Raw genomic sequence first — 20,541 nt, 5'->3', positions numbered from 1 at the left:
CATTGATGTGTACTTATTTATACTTTCTCGTCCATTTTAAGTTGGCCTTTAACCTCAGGGTTTAAAAAAGCAAGGCATTGCGTTTATCCCCAAGACAGCTCAAGATAATCTGTTGCTGGCTTTGTTATCATGACAGGGTCTGGATAGGGTAATCAAGGGTAAGTAAGCAGATAGCTGTGGAACCGGTACCCTGCCTCCCCTTTTTATTCGGGGTTTTCAGTACCTACAAAGCTAGGCGTGGGCTTCATATGACATGTCGTCAACCAAGCTCAATTCCCGCATCGCTAATTGTGATCGAGTCTTGGTACAGGGTAGGTCATGCCGCCTAATGTCACGGTGTGCGCTTACATGGCTTCCGCGTCCTTTTTTCTTCGAGATGAACACGCATGATTGCCATGTGTTAACAGAGTTCGACACGTTCGAATGATTGGATGACATGTTGCTAGATAAACTCGACACAAAACAGCTATAGTCGTCTTCCAGATATGCCATGTACCTCAAAGTGTGTTATTGCGAGGGCGCCTTCTTCTTTTCTTAGTACCCGGTGACCCCCAAAGACTCAGTGTACGAATCTCTCACTCAGGCTTGCGGTGATGGATTCACCAGCTTCAGGGGAGTGTTTATACCAACTTGGTCTTATAAGAGTTAAATTAAGTTAAGCTGTTGGCCCGACCTCTTGGATAGGGTTCACGGAGGGGTGTCCGACCCTTGCTTTTGTGGCAAAACAGTGGTAAACCCGACCCGGGTGCAGTGTCCCATCTCTACGGCCATCTTAGATCTGAGCGCTATCATGGCCCGCACCAACTCAAAAGTGACGTACATATACTTTGCTGTTACGTGGTGGCTTTGTTTGAGTCAGGGTCGTGGATGGAGAATTACTCTATATATTATAGGGCTGATTCTCAACGAGTATGTAGGATTGTCATCAGTAGATCAGTCTAAAGATAGCATCCATCTAAATGACAAGTCTTGACTGACTATGCTGGATGTGGCTCGGCAGTCGTCGCTGTGACATTAGATGCTTACCAAGCCAGAGTTTAATCGTACCGGTAATAAGGGAACAGATCGTTACACTGCTCACTGCCCGGAACCAGACTGGCCGTCTTGAATGTTGTATAGACCGGACAAACTGGATGCAACGGTGTGCAAAAATGTCATGGGGAAAACTTGGGAAAGTTAGTTGCGTTGGTGTCTTGCCTCGGACAACCAAACTCTAGATCTAGTACATACCTAGGTAGGTAGCATGGTAGGTAGGCAACGCAGTTATGTAACACCAAAATTCCCCGATCGCCGACCGTCGGTGTTCAAATTTCATTCCGATCGGTAGCTTATACATGCATTTTCGGTGATTCGATGCGTTCCCGACGTTGTCAAACCACCAATATTGATTGAGGACGGCAATCTTTGAGATCATGATATTGATGGAGGACATACAATAAACGGCTTTGCATGTGCGTTAAATCGCAAATCACAGCCAATCGCGAAGAAGGTGGCGTAGGAAGAGGGGCTTAATCAGCTAGAAAGTGGGCCGCCCGTTTGACGAAAGTAGCCATCTGATATCTGTTACTCAGCGCGTAGGATCACCACTAAAACGCCAGTTTAAGTGACTGTTACCTGCTTCCTAACCAATTGATCACTGACCCATGTCTGATTCGGGATGGAGCAGCCAAAGCGTTGAGGAGCTTGGACCAACAGTGTCATGATGCAGCACATGGAAGGAAGCTAGGGAGATGTCAGCTGCTATGGCAGACCCGAGATGGTCTCTGAATCCCATCTGGACAGGGTTGACTATCATTGTTTGCACTACCAACCCCTCCATTCCATCGTCTGCTGCACTTGGTATCATTTATAATCTATCAGCGGAGGTGAGCGCACGCGAAAACGAAACAGACATATCATTTATCTTGGGTGAACCTTGGCGAATAGGCGTCGATTCATGCTGACGCCAGATCGTTCGGCTGAGTTTACCAGTGATTCAGTCGCGCCTCTGAGGCAGCGATCCACAACGTCATCCAGAACCAGGCAGTTTCGATGCCACGCGTGCGCACTCATCCACGCCGCCACCATCGGCCTTCGACCCTTGTTTTTATTTAGACCGACTTGCTCCCATTTCGCATCCCCTCCACATCTAACCAATTGATCGCCCACCAACCGACTCGCCACGCACAATCAGCCATGGATGAGGCGGAAACGCACGCCACCTCGGCGGACTCGCTCGCGGCCGGGCACGCTGCGGCTGCGCTGCATTTTGTCGGCGGGCACTTCGGAGTGTCGGCCGATTCGATATCTAGAGCCACATCGCCCGGCCTGACGGTATCCAAGAACTCCGAAGACAATGACAAGCGATACAGGCCCCGAACCTTTGCCTACCAGCGACTTCTGCCCTACCCCGTCGAAGATGAGAGCTATCGCGATGAAGCCCTGGCGGGCATCCTCAAGAACCTCTACATGTCCATCATGGCCGAGGACTTTTCGCCTGGTGCCTTGCACTGGACTAGGGAGCTGCAAGGCTGGTTGAATCTCAAATTTGAGATGACGCGAGAGCTCCGTTCCAAACTGGTTCAGGTGTACTATCACCTGGCATTGGCGCCAGGTCTCGATACGAATACAGCAGACCGTTTTACAAAGATGCTGGTCACTCTCACAAGGTACGCTAGGTGATCAAGACTGACTTGAGGGGATGGAGGGGGCAGAATGACCCACTCTGGCTATGGTCTCTTGCAGCCGCCTATCCCATCCTCAGCACCGTCGAGTCGTATAGCTGCTAACTCATACGTTATCCCGACACAGGAGAAAGCACTACCTCAAGCCAGTAGAAGATCTCGTTCTCGACTGGCGACCCCTCTGGAAGGAAATCAAGGCGCTGGTTCTCCCGTCGGAATGCCCATCACACCAGAGCCGCCGGCGTCGATCGCAACGGCATCTGCTCAGGCTCTGCCTACATTCGCAGATATACTTTGACCCCAGTTCAAGGCGCGAGATGTTGGACGAGTTTCTGCCATTCTTCAGCACATCGGACTTGACAAACGCGTATATCGTTCTCGCTCTCGTCACTACCATGCTGCCATCAACCCCGTCGGCCTCGACCGACGAACTTTCCCAACCTTCCGAGTACTTCCCGACTCTATTTCACATCTGGTCACTGGTTAATAGGTCTAAAATATTTGACCAGTGCTTCATCGATGTATTTTCACGGATGTCACGGGACTACTTAGGATGCAATGATGTGCCTTTCTCAGAACACGGCATCTTCACCAAGGATCAGTCTGATTATATCTTCACGGCTATCCTGCGGCTCACCGAAATTCCGGTTGGCCAGGCCAACTCTCCCTACACAACGCTAGATTACTCTTCGGGTCTGGCAGTGTACCTGGAGAAGGACAAGAAAAAGTATCCTGTGCCGTATATGATTGCCCGATGGATCGTACACTCCTTGTCACCCCATTGTCTGGGGAAAGATAGTTCGATACTGCTGAGTCTCGAGGGTCTGATGGAGTCAATCGACACTTTTTTCCACCCGTCAAATCACGGCTCTTGGGCTCAATTCCTTGGTCAGCTCACTTATTATCTCACTGACATTTTCGTCTCGAGATGGAACAGAGAGCAGAGTGGGGAGCTCAATCTTCCGGCCGATCGAAAGATCAACGATGAGCTCAAAAAGAGATTCGTTTTGTCTCTCAGGGAAGTTACTTTCATGGGATTGTTTGCCAAGAGCTCCAAGGTCGCCAATTACTACTACTCCACGTTGCAGGGTCTTGCATACCTGCAACCCGATCTCATCCTCCCGGGTGCCCTTCAGCGCTTTTACCCTAGCTTGCAAGGGCTGGTTGAAGTCCATCGAACGACGGCCAGTCTCTGTGGACTTCAAATGATCACCAACATAATGGCTCGTCAAAAGGGGTTCAGATGCCATATAACAGCGTTGATGGCTTTAGCACTGCCCGGCATCGATGCGAATGATCTGGGGAAGACGCAATACACACTGAACTTTTTCCAAAGTGTGGCTTACAGCATTCCTTTGGTGTCCCTTATCAAAGAGCATGACGATGTCCACGACACCTCACTTGCCATGCAGTTTGTACAGGGAGAGATGGATAGAATGGAGCAAGAAGGTCAAGATGTTAAGATCAACTACGACGAGGAGCTCACCGACGAGATGGAAGAAGCCATTGTCCGTTCTTCCACGGCTGGGTTTGGAGAATTCATCATTGCGTTGCTTGGCAAAGTCTTTACCCTCCTAGAGAACCTCCCCGACTCTTCACACCTGCGAACTGGCTCTCCCGAGGACAATGTCATCAATACCTTGCCGGCGGCATTAACCCCACTTTTTGCTTCTTTGTCACCAGAGCTGTTTGAGATTGCTCTCGAGAAGCTCTCAAACTTTGTTTCAACTCACGTCGTTCATCAGGCACGTGATGCCATGGCCTGGATATGCAATGCTTTGTGCAAAGTCAACCCGGAAAAGACGCTCAAGGTCTTCATTCCGATGCTCATAGCCAACATCCGCAGCGAAATTGACGACAACGGCGCTGCGTCCGATCGGAGCAGTGGCACAGATGTCTTGCCCCGAGATCGCGCTCTTGTTTGGCACGTCAGCATGCTGAGCATGTGTGTGGTTCATGTTGGCAATGAGGTGTTGCGGTATCGGGCCGAGCTCCTGGGCATCGCCCAGTACATGCAGGAAAAGTGTCGCGGACTGCCAACTATTCACATCTCGAATTTTGTCCACCATCTTCTCCTGAACCTTACCCATACCTACACTCTCGACAACGCGCTTTTCGAGCCGGATGTCATCGCCAAGGGCCTAGGAGTTGAACACTGGGGTCGCGTCACTGCCCCTGCAGATCTCACCATCCACTGGCACCGTCCATCTCGGGAAGAAATCGAGTTTGCTGTTGAGTTGTTTGAGCTGCAGGCACACGCGGCATCAAAACGATTGGAGACTTTGATGAGTGACGACTCTCCAATTGCAAGATCAGCGAAAAACAAGGAATGGAGTGACGAGGTTTCGAGAGTCCTCTCACGGATCCGCCTGGTGATATCCGGTGTGTCGGCTCTTTTTGATCCTGAACGAGTCGTGAACCACAAGGCGAACGGTCATGTCGCTGAACAAGATGACAGCATGGATACGGACGGCGACACCGCGATGGACGAAGATGACGACCCTCTGGCTGAAGCAGCAGATGATGACGAACTGAAGCGAAAATACATTTACCCCGCGGGATATCTCCTGGATCGTAGTAGTACTCTTTACGAGCATATCCATCAACTACGGGAAGACATAGGCCGCACTCTCTCACGAACGCACCGTTTCCTGATTGCCGAACAGGAAGACGACGTCCCGTGCTTCACTGCTCTATATGCAGCGTATCGGACATGGATAACAGATGTTGGCATTGAGAGATCTGCGCATCCGCTTGAGCGCCTCCTCCGCCTCTACAAGGCAGACGTGGGCCCGTTCAAGGTGAGCGGACTACGAAAACCTTATCCCCGTCCTCTACTCGTCAAGCGAGCCGATGCATACCAGCTCCAACGCGTCAAATACAACGCATCATACCGTCAAAAGGGCGAGCTCGACAAGCAGCTTCTGCTAGATCTGGCAGAATCCTGTACCTCCGTCTACGCAGACGTGCGTAGGGTTGCACAAGGTTCGCAGGACTCTTCCTTGAAAGTACTTATTGGCGGGAGGCCACTAGTCATTCCAATGCTACTCAAAAAGCTTCGCATTGCTCTTGATGAAGTCAATCACGATCGCATCAAGGGTGCCATGTATACCTTACTCTTCACTAGCCTTCTCAAGACGCTTATGAAGGATTGGCGGTTCGCCAGTGATTTTATGAGAATGTATCTGGAGACAGCGAATGTGGATAAAGCATCCATACAGGCATTAGGTTCCACCGCGCTCTATTCTTTGATGGACTTTGGTAGACCGCTGGAACGTTTGATACTCAAGGATGACTCGATCATTGATGGGATCAAGCCCGCCGACGACTGCTCTGCGCGGATTAAGAAACGGCACAAATTTATTCTAGAGCGTCGTGCCAAGGTTGAAGCGAAGAAGTCAGCACTAGGCCTGGAGCTTACCGAGATGGCACGGGTGAGCCATTGGAAGGTGGCGACGAGGTGCATTCTGTTTGCTACAAACCTGAGTAGCCGATTTGACACTATTGCACCTCCCGAGTACATTGATCTCGTCGTCAAGGGCACCAATGATCCACACCCGGGTCTGAGGAGTGGCTACCAGTCGGCGTTTAGTACGCTCTTCACTACTATCGATATGCGCGCTGTCTATGATCACGATTATCGCAAATTCCTGGCCGAGGAGGTCAAAGACCAGCAGACAATCGAAGTCCAAGTGCCTGAAGATGATCCGCAGTGGACAGACCGCTTCCTCAAAGGCTTTGAGGATTACGATAACACTCCAGACTTTTACGTGGACACCGACCACCCCGGGTGGCTTGTTTGGGGGAAGAAATTCCTGGCTATGCGATCCCGCCCATTGCCCTTTGAAGATTATGATGATGTCGAGAAGGCCGCACGAGAGCAAATCGGCAAGTTGCTGGACAAAGACTGGTTCAAGCAATGCTTTGAGTACATGAAGCAAGAGCCTAGGGACAGTGTCAATGATCGCTTTAGGATGCAAAACGCTATTCTGTTGATTCACCTCTTCGATCTGATGAACTACAACGTCACCACGGTCAAGCTGGAAGACATTATCGATCTCGTCAAGGATGTTTATGGCGATGGTAGTGACAAACATCAGCATCGAGCAACATCCGAAATCCTTGGAGCTCTTTTGTCGGGAAGCGCTGAAGACCCGATAGAGATGCGGGCCAAAATTTGGAAGTTCGCAGCTCCTTGGATGTTGAAGATTCTAGCCGAGGACCTAACGCCAGACAATTTGTCTTACTGGATGACATGTCTCCATGTCATAGCTGACGCCAAAGACCCCCGAAAGTTCCCCGAGTTCATGAAGAGCATAGGAGCCTTCAGGTTGGATATGAGCTCGAACGCGGCGTTCAAGGAATCCTCGCAGTTGCAGCTGCTGGAGTTACTGATCAACAATTCAGGCTGGCACTTCCGTCACGAGAAGCCTATTCTTGATGACTTCCTCGCGCACATTGATCACCCCTACAAGTCGGTTCGCGAGTCTATTGGCAGGGTCATAGCTACGATTTACCGCAGTCGATACCACGAGTCTTTCCCTAACGTTGATGCCCTTCTACGAGAAAACAAAGAAGCCTCGTCTATAGGCATCCGCCCGTACCAGCCCAATTCCGAATTCAAGGACACGATTATAGAGGTCTTTGAGCGACTTGAAAAGTGGCGCCACGAACGTGAGCCTGGACAGCAGACCCCCTCCAGCTACACTTCGGGCTCCAAGACGGTACTCGCGTGGCTAGATACGATGCTCAGTTCACATGAGTGCACTCAGCTAGTCCAATTCTTCCCGGATCCGTTCATCAACCAACTCTTGCACATGATGGATGTCAAAGAGGACCCAGAACTCATGCGCCTGGCATACCACGTGTACCGCCATCTGCCGAACATCCCATTGCGGGAGGGAGAGGATGACGCCTTCATAAAAGCCCTTATCAAGGTGGGCCGATCGGCTTCGTCGTGGCACCAGCGGCTTAGGGCACTGGTCAACATGCAGGTTGTCTACTTCAGGCGACTATTCCTCACGGCGCCGCCTCAGAGAGCGCTTCTATTTGACGCTGTCAGCAACATGCTTGCAGATGCTCAGCTGGAAGTTCGCGATGGCGCATGCGCAACACTGGCAGGCATGATTCGCTGTTCCCCGCACGTCTACCGTGAGCCTATCATCCACAATCTCAAAGCTCGGTTCGAAGAGCAGTTGAGTCAGAACCCAATGCCCAAGTCCAGGCGAGCTTTGCAAGCTTCGGGCACATCTTCGGGCACAGAGACTCCAGTGGATATTCAGGCTCAGATCAGGGCGCGGCATGCCGCGGTCCTAGGCTTGGGCGCATTGATTGAGGCATTCCCGTACCTTACCCCGCCGCCCAAGTGGATGCCCGAGGTGCTGGCGCTTTTGGCGAGGAATGCGGCTAGTGACCCTGGCATCGTGGGCAAGGCTACCAAGACAATCTTGGCAGAGTTCAAGAAGACGCGACAGGACAGCTGGGGAGTTGATCAAAAGGTTAGTCTACATTTTCTTTTCGTCGACTTTCGTAACATTGATGCTATTTTCACTGTATCATGATGCTAACAACTTGTTTCGAACGTCACAGTACTTCACCTCGGAACAGCTCGAGGACTTGGAGGGTGTTCTCTGGAAGAGCTACTTTGCCTAGGGTGGGTTTCATCTGGACAGTCAACCAGATTTTAGACCAAGTCCATTTTGTATCTTTCCATATTTCTCATGCCCTTTGGCACTTCATGATGGAAACAGCAAATTTTTAGTCTTTGTAACATTTTTTTTTTCTGCATGCGGTGCGGCGAGGGGTTCCTGGGGTGTATACGGACGGACCGGATTGCATGCCCACAGCGCTAGGAGAATACGCTAGATGAATATCTACATATTCGAACATGGCTTGCAGTGATTAGTATGATTGGCCGTGGTTTAAAGCAAGATGCACTCACATAACTTCGGTAAGCATACCTTGAAGTGCTTGACGACAAGGCTAAAGCGTAAAATGGCAGGTTCCAAAACTCATTCGGAGTTGTTGCAATAAGGTAATTGGTTCTTATAATATATAACTCAAATTTGCTGTTCCTGACAATGCACAAAATAATTATTCCAAATAACGCCTCCATATATGCAGCTGCCCATAGCCCAGTTTAGTTCATTTCAGAGTCAGCGAAATGTCTGCTCAGTCCCAATAATACGAATAGATGTCCAATCCCATACAGTCGTCAATGTAGAATTTTGCTTCCTCTTCTCCAGCAGCTCCAGCACAAACGGCCAGCGGCATGAAGTGCTCCGCCCCACGAGGTGGATGGCTGACAAAGGCGTCGGGGAAGCTCCTCCAGGCGGCGAACTTGTCCTCCCTGGCCTGGACGTCCTTGGTGGTGGCGGCGTCGGTGACGGCGGCGTTCCAGGCCTTGTGGCCAGACATGAAGGCTTCAGACCCGGTGGTGTTGCCCGAGAACATGAGGCGCTGGTTGTGGAAAGAAGCAAACCCGGAGCCGACAATGGCGATGGGGCCGTTGCCGGCCTCGGCCTCGCGACGCTGCAGTTCGCCCAGCGCGCGGCCGAGGCGGAAGTGGGCGCGCGCGTCGTCGCCCCCGAGCACCGACACCTGCAGCACCGGCACGTCGGCCCCGGGCCACGCCAGCAGCAGCGGCACGAACACGCCGTGGTCCCACCCGCGGTCCTCGTGCAGGCGCGGCGACAGGCCGTGGTCGGCGGCGACGGCTGCAAGCTTCGCGGCCAGCTCGGGGCTCCCCGGCGCCGGGTACTTGAACTTGTAGCTCTCGGGCGGGAAGCCGTAGTAGTCGTAGATGAGCTCCGGGCGCGCCCCAGAGGTGACCTCGGGGAAGGAGCGCGGCGACTTGGCGATCCAGTGGGCCGTCACGAGGATGATGGCCTTTGGCCGCTCTGCGGGGTCCGGCGAGTTGAGCTTCAGGATGGACGGGACCCGCGTCCGCAGCGAGGCCGCCATGGCGGCGGAGTGAGGGTCGCCCAGGAGCGGGAGCGGCCCGCCGCCGTGGGAGAGGGCGATGATGGCGCCTCTGGTTGCGCGGCGGGACATTTTGGCGGGTTCGCGGGGTGGTGGTGTTGGTGATGGTGTCGTGACTGTGGTGTTATTAAGGTTGACCAAGTAATACGCAGCTATGGAGAGTAAGAGGATACCGATGGATACGGTAAGTTGCGTTTTTCTTGCAGGCATTAGTGGATCTTTTGGATTCGACTTGATCTCGCCGCCGTCAAGTCAAAGATATATATTTACAGAATTACAGCAGTGCATTCATCCTATGTTGATTTCAAAGAATGATTGGAAAGCTAGGAGCCGGTGGGATTTGATTACCTTATTCAAGATCACACGTGATGTGGGATATTATTACAAACCATTTTTTTGTCCAATTAGTGGACCACAGAATACAGAAACCAACCATCGCAAAATAGCACACTTGGGTAGGTAAAGCCAAGTAAGGTACGTAGACTTGTACAAAATCCGGTTGCGAAAATGAAGCCCAAAAACCGCATCGCAGCCTCTCAGCAAGTGAGATCTATGGCGGTGTGCCATCCCGCCCGGATATTGTTAGGGAATAAAGAAAGAAAGAAAGCATACTATAGTAGGTTGCTGGGCTGGAGGTTCAATTTGAATTGATGGAGTGATTGGCCCAGCAGCATTTATCCGATTGTCCACCCCCTGACATGCACAAGAAAAATCAAGGCCGCAGCAAGTCTTGGCGTGCCTGCGATTTTGATCGATGTCAGGAACAGTCATTTTAGGGCCGGAGCATATGCTGCATTGGCAGTATGCCAGTGATAAGAGAGATGATGCCAAGAGATGTAAGCTGGGTATGTTACCTCATGGAAGAATCCATTGATTGACCTAATCTTCCATGTTTTGGTGGTCTTTATCAAGGCGGGGTATCCCCTGCGACGGGGGCCTAGAAGCCAGAGGAAAAGATACGAGCAAAAGTTGGGGTTGGCTGGTTGCTGGCCTGTGCATCCCGTTGCGGTTAATTGAATTGGAAAGATCCATTGAAGCTCACTCAGCTTGCTCACGTGCACTGAGTTGCCTGACAATGCACAGCCTCCAAGTAATTCACTGGTGTTCCATCGACCCCGCAAAGGATTGGGCAGGAGCTGGGGATTCTATTGAACACAAGTCAAACGAGTCCATCGATGCGGGCACTTTATACACTACCAAGTTTAGAGTGCCCAGTCTGTATCGGCGTCTCAGCAAACAAAACGAAGAGAAATGCAGCCAAAGAAGTCATGGAACCTGTACCCGAATGAGCCGAGAACCGGCCAAGCCACCTTCCCTTCTTTTCTTCTTTTTTTTCTGGATTCTTTCTTATTTTGCTTCTATGGACCAACCAACCTCGTCGCCACCCAACGTCGAGTCAAAAGAGTTGTTGCAGTCAATTTTCTGAGCTCCTGCCAATTGTGGTTAGCGTCATCAGCAAACCATTGACCGACTTTGGTTGTCAGCTTCCTTTGAAGAACAAGCAATCCGATCCATGCAATAATGGATACGATGCCGTCGAGCCGGATAGCAAGCATATTTCGTAGCATGGGTGAAAATAGAACTAGAACTAGGTAATCTACAACTATCTAGCCTAATCAAGTTCACACCAGACAACACAGCTGCCGAAATGTCCGAATACCTAGGTACCTACCTACTTAGGTACCTAGTCGATGCTACCTATACAAGTATCAACTACAAAGTGGCTTGCCATGTTAACCTTTAATCATGTTGGCCAAGACCCCATTCATTCATTAGCAGGCAGAAAAAAAGCAGCCCGACCAACCTCCGCTCTAGCGGACATGGGGCCCCGCCAGCCGATCAATGCTGGTCTTGGCATACCACAAGCGAACTCTTGTCTGATTCTTAACCTTCCTTTCCTGGAGAGCCTCTTCAGCCTATGAACAGTGAGCGGCAAGGCGGCCTTCTCTTGCCCCTGGTTCGCAATCATGAAGCAGCCAATCTCAACGTCCCACCAAAGGCTCGGCGACCGCGTGTAACCCGTGGCCTCGGTAACCCGCAGCAAACACCTGCAGAAGAACTACTGGTATTACGGTGGACCCAAAAGTCTTGGATTGCAGATGGCCTCCTCCGATGCTGCAGTGGCAAGGGTCTTGCTCCCAAGGCCGCCGTTACCATAAAAGCATGTCTTGTCTCTCCAACGTCGTTCCACAGATCTACTTTCCCTTTTTTCTTTTCCTCACGCGCCCATTAGATTGGAGCTCGCACTGAGGAATCGTCTCAAGCCCAGCCGCAGTCGCAATTCGCACTCTGTCTGCTCCTCCTGTCCCAGTTTGGACCTTTTTTTGTTCCACCCACCCCCCCTACAGTCAACATGAAGATCCAACGCATTGGGGCTCTTGCCTCTTTCCTCGCAGCTGCTGTTGCGAAGGAGATCAAGCCTGATCTGCAGAGGGGCGCTGGTAAGCCCATTACTTAGCACATGTCTTGATAGCCGGTCTATTCCGTTCTGCCGGCCATGTTTCTGACACAATGTACCCAATAACTAGAGTTATATGACAGTGGTATCATGCACGAGCACCTCATGAGCCTCAAGATGGAGCATTGGGCTGCTGAGAAGGCTGCCGGCATCATGGACTCATCCGTCTGGCCGCGCCTGAACTACACCCAGTGCATCAACGGCAAGGCTGAGGCGATCCCAGGCGACCCTCTTCACACTTTCAAGTGCAAGAACGCGGTAAGCATTCCTCCATCCTTGCCATTAGATGAACTTCTGGCCTAACTGCTAACTATCAACTTCCCTATATCAGGACCTCTACGATTTCTTGCCTCACGCCGCCATCGGTTCGCCCATCGGCAACTCTGCTGGTGAGGTTGGCAGCTCCGCTTGGGGCTGGACTGACGAGGAGTCTGGCAGAGAGTTCATCGCTGCCGGCCTGTTCCAGGGTGCCTCGTTCATCGAGATCCTCCCCACCGGCAAGATGCGACACGTCGGCTTCCTGCCCACCTTCGGCACCCTGTCTGAGAACTCGCTCTGGAGGGAGATCAGGGGCTACAAGCACTACATGCTGATCGGATCCGAGCAGAACGGGCACGGTGTCCAGATCTTCGACATGAAGAAGCTGCTTGACATCACCGACGAACAAGCTCCCCGCCAGTTCGCCCAGTCCGAGGTCACCGGCCACTTCACCGAACTGCCCATCGGTGCCACCCACAACGTCGTGTCGAACGACGAGATGGAGTACGGTGTTGCCGTCGGTGCCCGTCCCCGCACCGACGCTTGCCGGGGTGGACTGATCTTCTTCGACCTGAAGGATCCCTCCAACCCCAAGAAGCTTGGTTGCCACGCCGATGATGGCTACGTGCACGATGCTCAGTGCCTCGTCTACCGTGGCCCTGACAAGCGCTACGAGGGCAGGGACATTTGCTACGGTTACAACGAGGATACCCTCACCATCTACGATGTTACCGACAAGACCAAGACCAACATCATCTCCCGCACGGGATACGAGGGCTCCAGCTACACCCACCAGGGTTGGGTTCTTGACAAGAACAACCAGGAGTACCTCCTGATGGACGATGAGTACGACGAGTATGATGCCATTCCTGGCCCTGGCCAGGACGGCTTTGCTGCCACCTACATTTGGGACATTAAGGACCTGGAGAACCCCAAGCAGACTGGTGTCTACAAGGCCACCGTCGTAAGTTTACTCTTAACACAATGCTCGGCGCCGCTTTATGCAGTATCGATTCTAACATGATTGACTTTCCTTTAGCGCGGTATCGACCACAACCAGTACGTCGTTGACGGCTACTCGTACCAGTCCAGCTACATCAACGGCTTCCGCGTTTACGACGTCTCTTCCATCCCCTCGGACCCCACCGGAGCCGGCGTCTGCGAGACTGCCTTCTTCGACATCTACCCCGAGGACGACTCGGCGCCCGGCGGCGGCGTCCTGCAGTTCAGCGGCAGCTGGGCCAGCTACGCCTACTTCAAGTCCGGCTACATCTTCATCAACAGCATCGAGCGTGGCGCCTTCGTCGTCAAGCTGAACAAGAAGGAGCGCTGCAACAACAAGGCCACGTGCAGCGCCGACAACTGCCTGCGTGCCATGCGTTCGACCTCGGTCGCCGGCCGCCTGGAGGAGAGCCAGGAGTTCTGCGGAGAGTTTACCAAGACCCACGTCTACGACGTCGCCGTCGTTCCCGAGTTCGCCTCCAAGGCCTGCGGCGAGAACGTCATCTCCAGGGTCAGCTCGGCCTGCGCCTGCCTGCCTACCCCTACCGCCGCTGCCTAAGTGACCGCGAGGGAGCAGGACTGTGTTTTGGAGTAATGCCCGTCTTGTAAAACAAATGCTAGATGTCTGTCTATAGAAACGAGCTGAATGAATAATAATTCTTAATGGCCACTATTTCTTTCGTCCAAGATTTGTGAACGCGGAATATAATCTCAAGGAAGAGTGATGATCGACATAAGAGGTGGCGGCAAGAACGGCTTCAGATCGGAGGGGAACGCAGCCACTTTTAGTATGTGCATGAGTAGCCTTTCTTTCGTTGCATCTAGCGGCATGCTTCATTTTACCCGCCGCCCTTCAGATTACCCGGGTTGCAACCATTCATCGCGGCCGGGGTGGCAATTTTCACATGCCTGAGATGCACAAGTCATCAAAAACGGGATTTATTATCCAAATTATTGCATTGCTACTCGTTTCATTTCCCATTCTTTGACGGTGTTCCCTTCCCCGTCCAGAATTTGCAGCAAGGAATCAATCAACAATGATAAACCTGAACTGGCTAGTGTACCAAGACTCAAAACCCCCGCCCTGTACATCATAGGTCTGCCACGCCATCACGTTTCCCCCCCTGTGCCCTCCACCAATGGTGTCGGCGTGGGGGGGTGATGTGTCCCGTTCTGGACGAGACTGCAGCAAGATCACATATCACATGAAAGGGTCACAGATGCCAAGCGCATATAGTTTTGCCCTAGTTTCTGCTCTTTGCAAGTTCTGGAACACAGCGCCAAGCAACCCCCCCAAGAATACTCCTTTTTTTTTTGCTGGCGGAGCGAGGGCCGTTGGAGTGATGATTGGCGCTTCCCGGGTTCCTTGGCTTGCTTGACAAGTTTGACGGGAAACGTATCCCTGGAGGCGCAGATAGACTAGGCGCGTCACGAGCCGGGCGGGTGGGGAGAAGGAAGCGGGTCTCGGCTCAAGAGAGTGACGGAGGGGGTCTTGGGGGTGGCTAGCTACCCTGCCGATGGCGGTTGCGGCCGCGGATATAACGGAGGCAGGGAAGCGGAGCCAAAGATTTTCGGTCTGCGCAAGGTTGAACGTCGGGTCGGGGAACGACTGATGAATCGGCCTGGTAATCCGGTGATACAGGTTTTACAGTAGAAAATGACAAGGGAAAAATATGTTTGTCCCGGTTGGTTTTGACGTTTTTTTTTTTTTTTTTTTTTTTTTTTTTTTTTTTTTCACCGCCCCTCAAGTCTACCTTGCGCAGCGTGGTGAGCGATTTAGTCAGCGTCCATGGTATGTGTGACACCCTTCAAAGAGCGGAAAACATTACCGTCCTGATGTGCAACTTGAGACTTTTTGCTTCTTGAAAAAGAAAAACTTCAAGATACTGCCCAGGTTGGCAGGTTCCATCACATGGTGACTTGCGCAGGTCAATTGCATCTCTGGTGGTTGCTCGGATGTAGAAAACAACCCAATCATTCGTTCTCAACTTCAACAATTATTCAGCTTTGATAGTCATCCCTTGCATGGATCAAAGCATACCGCCAATAGAATCGATTTCAGGGACCAATAAAGGTTGTCACATATTTTGGACAGGCCGAGGTTGGTGTGCCGCCTAGCATGCTTCGAACACCATGTACATACGCAACTTATCGTGATTACAGCATATCATAATGCAGGCCAAGCAGCACAACCGCACACGGAGCGGGGTACGCATTGTTCATGAAGCAAGGGATCAACATGTTTATTGTTGTTCAGGTATCTGACGCGCATAGAATGGACGTATGTATGGGTAGACTCAGAAATTGTTGAAGGCATCTACATCTCCGTTAGGGTTGCAAAACATGATTATTGGCTCGTAGAGAAGGCCGATTAGCGTGTGTGTGGACGGCATTGTGCTGGACAATGTTAATAGTCGCCACTTGTTGCTACCCTGCGAGGATATATTTGCTTCTACAAGTACATATATTGTCGACATGCTTCCCCGTCTCTAGAGTCTGGGTCGGATTAGAGGCTTCACAGCAGCATCTCCCACATCCAAATCATATCCCATCAGGCGGTATTTAGTATGGCGGTCGTTTCTCTCGAAACCCTGGCTATCTTGGCCCCCATTCTCATCATTGGTAGCCTGGCCTGGAGAATAATTCATAGCCTTTACTTCCACCCCCTTTCCAAGTTCCACGGTCCGTGGTACGCGTCTTCCTTCTCTATCGTCCATGCACTTGCCTCTACCCTCAAAATTGAACACGAATGGCTTCTTCAACTTACGAAACGCTATGGTGGTAAGCTTTGCTCTCGTTTGTCTTTTTTTTTTCCTTTCGAGCATGAAAGTGTTACCTCCTCGGAGTCCTTATCCTAACCAAGAAATGATATGACTGAGCACCAGCTTCCGAACCCATTCGAATCGCTCCAAACCTACTCCTCTTCCCGCAGCCCTCGGCTGTCAAGCAGATCTACTGGGACTCAAAGTGCAACAACAAGGGCCTGTTCTACGGTAGCGGCGCCCTGGGACCCCCGCATCTGTTCACCACGCTGGACGGCGACCAGCACAAGGATCTGAGAAAGGCGATCGGCGGGCCGCACTACACCATCGGGACGCTCAAGAACCACTGGGAGCCGAGGTTCGATGACCTCATCCTGACTGCTCTCGAGAAATGGGGTGAGCTGGCCGAGAAGGGCGAGACCATACTGTTGGGTGACAAAGTCGCGTAAGTGCCCCTTCTCCACACTGGAGTAATTGTACTCTAAGTATGATGATGTCTTTTTTCCAAAATCGAAAGTCAAATTGGTCCTGACACTGGTGATGGCTGACTGTCGTTGGCTTTGAAATCCCGGTTTTAAGTGAATTCGCCGCCGATATCATGACAATGGTATCCTTCTCGGAACCCTGGGGCTTTGTGCGAAACGGTCGCGATGAGCGTGAAATGCTGAGACGCTGGCGCGATAGCTTGCCCTACTTTGGATTCGTGAACCGATTCCGCTGGTTTCGTGATGTGGTTATGAAGTCCTCGTGGGGAGTCTGCTTCCTCCCTTCGAGTTCCGACGAGACTGGCATGGGCTTTTTTATGCGCGAGGCAGACAGACAGGTTTCCATTCGGGAGCAGCGAATAGAGAATGAACACTACTCCCAAGAGTGTCCGGATTTTCTCCAACAGTGAGCTTTTAACCCGCTTCTCCTTCAGTCCAGCTTCTCTGTTATTCCCNCCCCCCATACCATCGCAAGACTCCGCTGTCGATGTTTAGATCAACTGACACACAAAACCAAACCCAAAACAGCTGCCTCGAGGCCCGCATCGGCTCCAAACCACTCTCGCCGCTACAGAAGCGCTCCCACATCACGCTGCTGTTCCAAGCCGGCGCCGACACCACCGGCACCGCGCTGGGCTGCACCTTTCGCTTCCTGGCCATGAACCCCGACATCATGTCCCGCTGCCAGGCCGAGATCGACGCGGCCGACCAGGCCGGCAAGCTGTCCAATCCCATCATCCAATTCGAGGAAACGCGAACACACCTGCCCCTCATCGTAGCTTGCATCAGAGAGTCGCTGCGCCTGAACCCGCCGGCGCCGACCTTGTTCCCGCGCATCACGCCGGGCGCCGATGGGGGCGGGTTTGGAGCAAAAACTTCCAGCAGCAGCTTCAAGACGGTCGATGACGTCGTTCTGCCGCCCGGGTTCGAGATCACGACGCACCCGTACGTCGTGCAGCGGGACCCGGTGCTCTACGCACCCGACCCCGAGGTTTACCGCCCGGAGAGGTGGCTCGAGGCCAGCCCGGAGAAGCTGAGCGAGATGGAGGCAGGGCAGTTCACGTTTGGGGTCGGGCCGAGGGTGTGTTTGGGCAAGGACGTGGCTTATATGGAGATGTATAAGCTGATACCCCAGGTGAGATTTTGTCGCTTCTTTCTTGTTCATATCCATTTATGAGGCGGGTCCCACTCCCCCAGTTGCCAGCAGAAAATGGCATGACAGAGAGAAAATACCCCGGTACTGACTATGATTGAACCTCCTTCCAATCCACAGGTTTTGCGCACTTTTGACCTGGACCTGCAGCGAAAAGGGAGATTTGTGGTGGCCGGAGGAGTAGCGTATAACCATGACCTTGCAGTGAAGCTACGTTTGAGGAAGAGTGGTGAGGTATGAGGCTGTTATCTGGCTTGAAAACCTTGGTCTATTCTCTTGAGCATGAAAGAATTGGTAAAGCGGCGTTGGGGGTGCAGCCCTTATGATTATTGGCGATTTCTCTACTTCCGGTTTAGGATACATCCTTCAAGGACGTCTCCAACGATAGCACTCTGTTACAATTATTTGTTTTGACAGTTTGGCAGATATATGCTCTGAAACTCTACTAGACGCTCGCTTGTACTGCGAAAAAAAAAGAAAATCTCAAATCAACTCCTATGACTTTTATCAGGAGATATGGCCGTACGTAACAAAAAGGATCGCACCCGGACTTATAGGGGGATCTACCGCGTAGGATCTGAATGAGCTAGTCTTTCAACCCATTAGGTCTGAAGTTCGACAACGAGACCGGGGTAACGGACCGTGTAGCATGTAAATCATTCCAAAGTATAGCAATCAAGAAGAGAATGATTTCTTGGGCCACTTTAGGCTGAGTAGACGGTGTTCATTAATCAGATATATGCGAAGAAAAAGAAACGCTTTGTGGTTGCAGAACTGGACCCAGTACTACACTAAAAGACGCCAGGGAGACCTAGAACTTTCGTTGTAGTAAGGGAGCAGGAAGAAGCAAAGGGACGCCTGATACAAGAAAAGAATGGACCTAATATCGATTCAATCTAAGTTGATTTGATCTCTGTGCGGTGAACAACTGCAAATCCTGGGCTGCACGCTGATGATTTGTGACGGAATGAACAAAATGGTAGCTCTCGCCTTAATAGGAATCATTCTGCACTGACAATATTAATATCTGTAAATGGTAACTTAGACAGATGACTAGTGAACCCGTTTCTCCGAAGGCTCCCCCGACTGCACCTTGCCCCAAGGGCCAGCCATTTTGCCAATGGCTCGCCAAGCCCCAACCAGGCGCCGTGCTGCAACTTGATTAAACATTACGGTAGCCACGACGAGATCGGTATTCCTCAATATGCTCCGGATACCGTGATGGAAAATAGTGTTTAAAATTGGGTGGGTCGATAACTGTAACTGCATCTTTATACGTGAGGCAGTCGTTGACGCGTTCCCCACTGATTCTTTCCTGAGCTACCCATACTTTGCGATTGTCATTATATTTAAGAACTTTGTCGAGTCCATTGGTGGTAATCTTGCAAAAATATGTTGTCCCTATGTTATTCTTGGCATGAGGTAGGGCTTCAATCAACTCGTCCCCTTGGTCTAAGCCGTTAGCTCTAATAGTATGAGAATCACGAGTGGACTTGTACCAGAGGAACTGTGGTAAGGGGTGTGTTGCGCTGGCTAGCGTTGGGGCCGCCTTGATAACTTTCGGTCCAAACTTGGCGCAAAGGGCGATGCATTTCCCGGGGATGTCATTTTGCGCTTCCCATATCTTGTTAACGAAATCATATTTGAAATCATTCGTTCTTCCGTGGGTATGAACCTCGCAAAGATATGTCGTTTCTATATTAGAAGGTTGGGTTTCCGTAAATTTGTCCCCTCTATATAAGCCTTCCGCTTGAAGAGTAGACCAATCACGATTGGTCTTGTACCAGAGACTCGTTGGTAAGTTGCGACTTAGGCTGGCCTGCGGAGAGACTGCAGTGGCGTGGCCCAAAAGGAAAGATGCCGTGATCAAACAGTATGTTGAAAGGTGGAGCATTTTGGAGATAGCTAGGTTATAATTGTCAAAGAAAAGAGACAGCGAGTGTGCTGCAAACTAAACGAGTGGATGTGTGTAGTTACACGAAGAAGTACCGCAAAATGAATGAATGTATGTGTGGTTGATTAACGGGCTAATCATTGACACTGGGGTAAGTGAGTGCTTATTTTATATAAACTGTGTCAATATATGGAGGTTCCCCCAGCAAGGAGCTTCCTCGAGGGTGTCACTCACATATGGTTCCCAATTACCTAATTATATGCTTATCACTTCCATGTACTAATTTTGGCAATTCACGATACGAATTTGGTCCACGTAATTGGTTACAAACCCAAATCGGTGTTAAAATGCGGAGTGCTGTTTGAGTCGTGTACGACATAGCACAAAAAAAAAAAATTGCACATGCTGTATTTAGCTGTCGACGGTCATCCTCGGGTGATCATGCATGACGAGGGGCACGGCGATTCCCGGACCAGGATCTATGGCGCACGGGCTGCGTAGAGCCATTCTGTACAAGGCGGACTCTTGCATCACCTCGTTGTGCGACTTGTAATTGGAGGAGAGACACCAATTTGAACATCCAGTTAAAAATGGCGGCTAGTCATCTTTCCCATAAGCTTATGTAGTGCTATGAACAGTATGTTTTACCAGTTGTCATCAAAAATGCGTTGAACTGGGGCACAGCATATTATCGTTCGACTAAAGAACTTTTAACGAATATTCATGTGCCGGAAAGGGTGTCTATGACTGTAAAAGATTTGCATCCTCTCATTGTTGCATGCAAAAGATAAATGCAGGTTCCTAGCCAGGAACCTTTGTAGGCAGGCTCGCGTCTGTCACTCCTGGGCTGCTTTGCGACCCCTCGCAGCGACTGCCAACAATGAC

The 20,541-nt window shown here is 51.3% G+C and overlaps 5 protein-coding genes across 5 annotated transcripts; 3 read left to right on the top strand and 2 right to left on the bottom strand.

Moving 5' to 3' along the window:
* Window positions 1-854: 854 nt before the first annotated feature.
* On the bottom strand, window positions 855-1,364 carry PgNI_11367 (uncharacterized protein). The gene is made up of 3 exons (XM_031131334.1): window positions 1,231-1,364; window positions 1,027-1,166; window positions 855-895 (listed from the first exon to the last, which is right to left on the bottom strand). Exons 1-2 carry the CDS (start codon window positions 1,334-1,336, stop codon window positions 1,078-1,080), a joined length of 195 nt encoding a protein of 64 aa, XP_030976913.1. The 5' UTR covers window positions 1,337-1,364; the 3' UTR covers window positions 855-895; window positions 1,027-1,077.
* A 511-nt stretch (window positions 1,365-1,875) lies between these two features.
* PgNI_11366 (uncharacterized protein) lies at window positions 1,876-8,618 on the top strand. The gene is made up of 3 exons (XM_031131333.1): window positions 1,876-2,648; window positions 2,791-8,161; window positions 8,253-8,618. Exons 1-3 carry the CDS (start codon window positions 2,176-2,178, stop codon window positions 8,313-8,315), a joined length of 5,907 nt encoding a protein of 1,968 aa, XP_030976912.1. The 5' UTR covers window positions 1,876-2,175; the 3' UTR covers window positions 8,316-8,618.
* A 216-nt stretch (window positions 8,619-8,834) lies between these two features.
* On the bottom strand, window positions 8,835-9,716 carry PgNI_11365 (uncharacterized protein; the record flags this gene model as incomplete). The annotated part of the gene is made up of 1 exon (XM_031131332.1): window positions 8,835-9,716. One exon carries the CDS (start codon window positions 9,714-9,716, stop codon window positions 8,835-8,837), a length of 882 nt encoding a protein of 293 aa, XP_030976911.1.
* Window positions 9,717-11,872: 2,156 nt separating this feature from the next.
* On the top strand, window positions 11,873-14,226 carry PgNI_11364 (uncharacterized protein). Its single transcript, XM_031131331.1, has 4 exons — window positions 11,873-12,085; window positions 12,173-12,360; window positions 12,434-13,324; window positions 13,400-14,226. The coding sequence occupies exons 1-4, from the start codon at window positions 11,998-12,000 to the stop codon at window positions 13,919-13,921; spliced, it is 1,689 nt and encodes a 562-aa protein (XP_030976910.1). The 5' UTR covers window positions 11,873-11,997; the 3' UTR covers window positions 13,922-14,226.
* A 1,379-nt stretch (window positions 14,227-15,605) lies between these two features.
* On the top strand, window positions 15,606-18,260 carry PgNI_11363 (uncharacterized protein). The gene is made up of 5 exons (XM_031131330.1): window positions 15,606-16,143; window positions 16,248-16,569; window positions 16,704-17,015; window positions 17,138-17,744; window positions 17,883-18,260. The coding sequence occupies exons 1-5, from the start codon at window positions 15,930-15,932 to the stop codon at window positions 18,000-18,002; spliced, it is 1,575 nt and encodes a 524-aa protein (XP_030976818.1). The 5' UTR covers window positions 15,606-15,929; the 3' UTR covers window positions 18,003-18,260.
* The last annotated feature ends 2,281 nt before the right edge of the window (window positions 18,261-20,541 follow it).

This window comes from Pyricularia grisea, chromosome VI (assembly GCF_004355905.1).
Source record: "Pyricularia grisea strain NI907 chromosome VI, whole genome shotgun sequence".
NCBI classification, from domain to species: domain Eukaryota; kingdom Fungi; phylum Ascomycota; class Sordariomycetes; order Magnaporthales; family Pyriculariaceae; genus Pyricularia; species Pyricularia grisea.
The sequence above is the reverse complement of the archived record's forward strand: the minus strand, read 5'-3'. Positions and strand labels throughout refer to the sequence as shown.

Coding starts and splice junctions, on each gene's coding strand:
- PgNI_11367 (XM_031131334.1), bottom strand. CDS start 1,336: ATGTATAAGCTACCGATCGGAATGAAATTTGAACACCGACGGTCGGCG. Junction 1,167..1,230: donor CTACCATGCTACCTACCTAG/GTATGTACTAGA, acceptor AACTTTCCCAAG/TTTTCCCCATGACATTTTTG.
- PgNI_11366 (XM_031131333.1), top strand. CDS start 2,176: ATGGATGAGGCGGAAACGCACGCCACCTCGGCGGACTCGCTCGCGGCC. Junction 2,649..2,790: donor ATGCTGGTCACTCTCACAAG/GTACGCTAGGTG, acceptor ATCCCGACACAG/GAGAAAGCACTACCTCAAGC. Junction 8,162..8,252: donor GCTGGGGAGTTGATCAAAAG/GTTAGTCTACAT, acceptor CGAACGTCACAG/TACTTCACCTCGGAACAGCT.
- PgNI_11364 (XM_031131331.1), top strand. CDS start 11,998: ATGAAGATCCAACGCATTGGGGCTCTTGCCTCTTTCCTCGCAGCTGCT. Junction 12,086..12,172: donor TGATCTGCAGAGGGGCGCTG/GTAAGCCCATTA, acceptor CCCAATAACTAG/AGTTATATGACAGTGGTATC. Junction 13,325..13,399: donor GTGTCTACAAGGCCACCGTC/GTAAGTTTACTC, acceptor ACTTTCCTTTAG/CGCGGTATCGACCACAACCA.
- PgNI_11363 (XM_031131330.1), top strand. CDS start 15,930: ATGGCGGTCGTTTCTCTCGAAACCCTGGCTATCTTGGCCCCCATTCTC. Junction 16,144..16,247: donor ACTTACGAAACGCTATGGTG/GTAAGCTTTGCT, acceptor ACTGAGCACCAG/CTTCCGAACCCATTCGAATC. Junction 17,016..17,137: donor TGTCCGGATTTTCTCCAACA/GTGAGCTTTTAA, acceptor AACCCAAAACAG/CTGCCTCGAGGCCCGCATCG.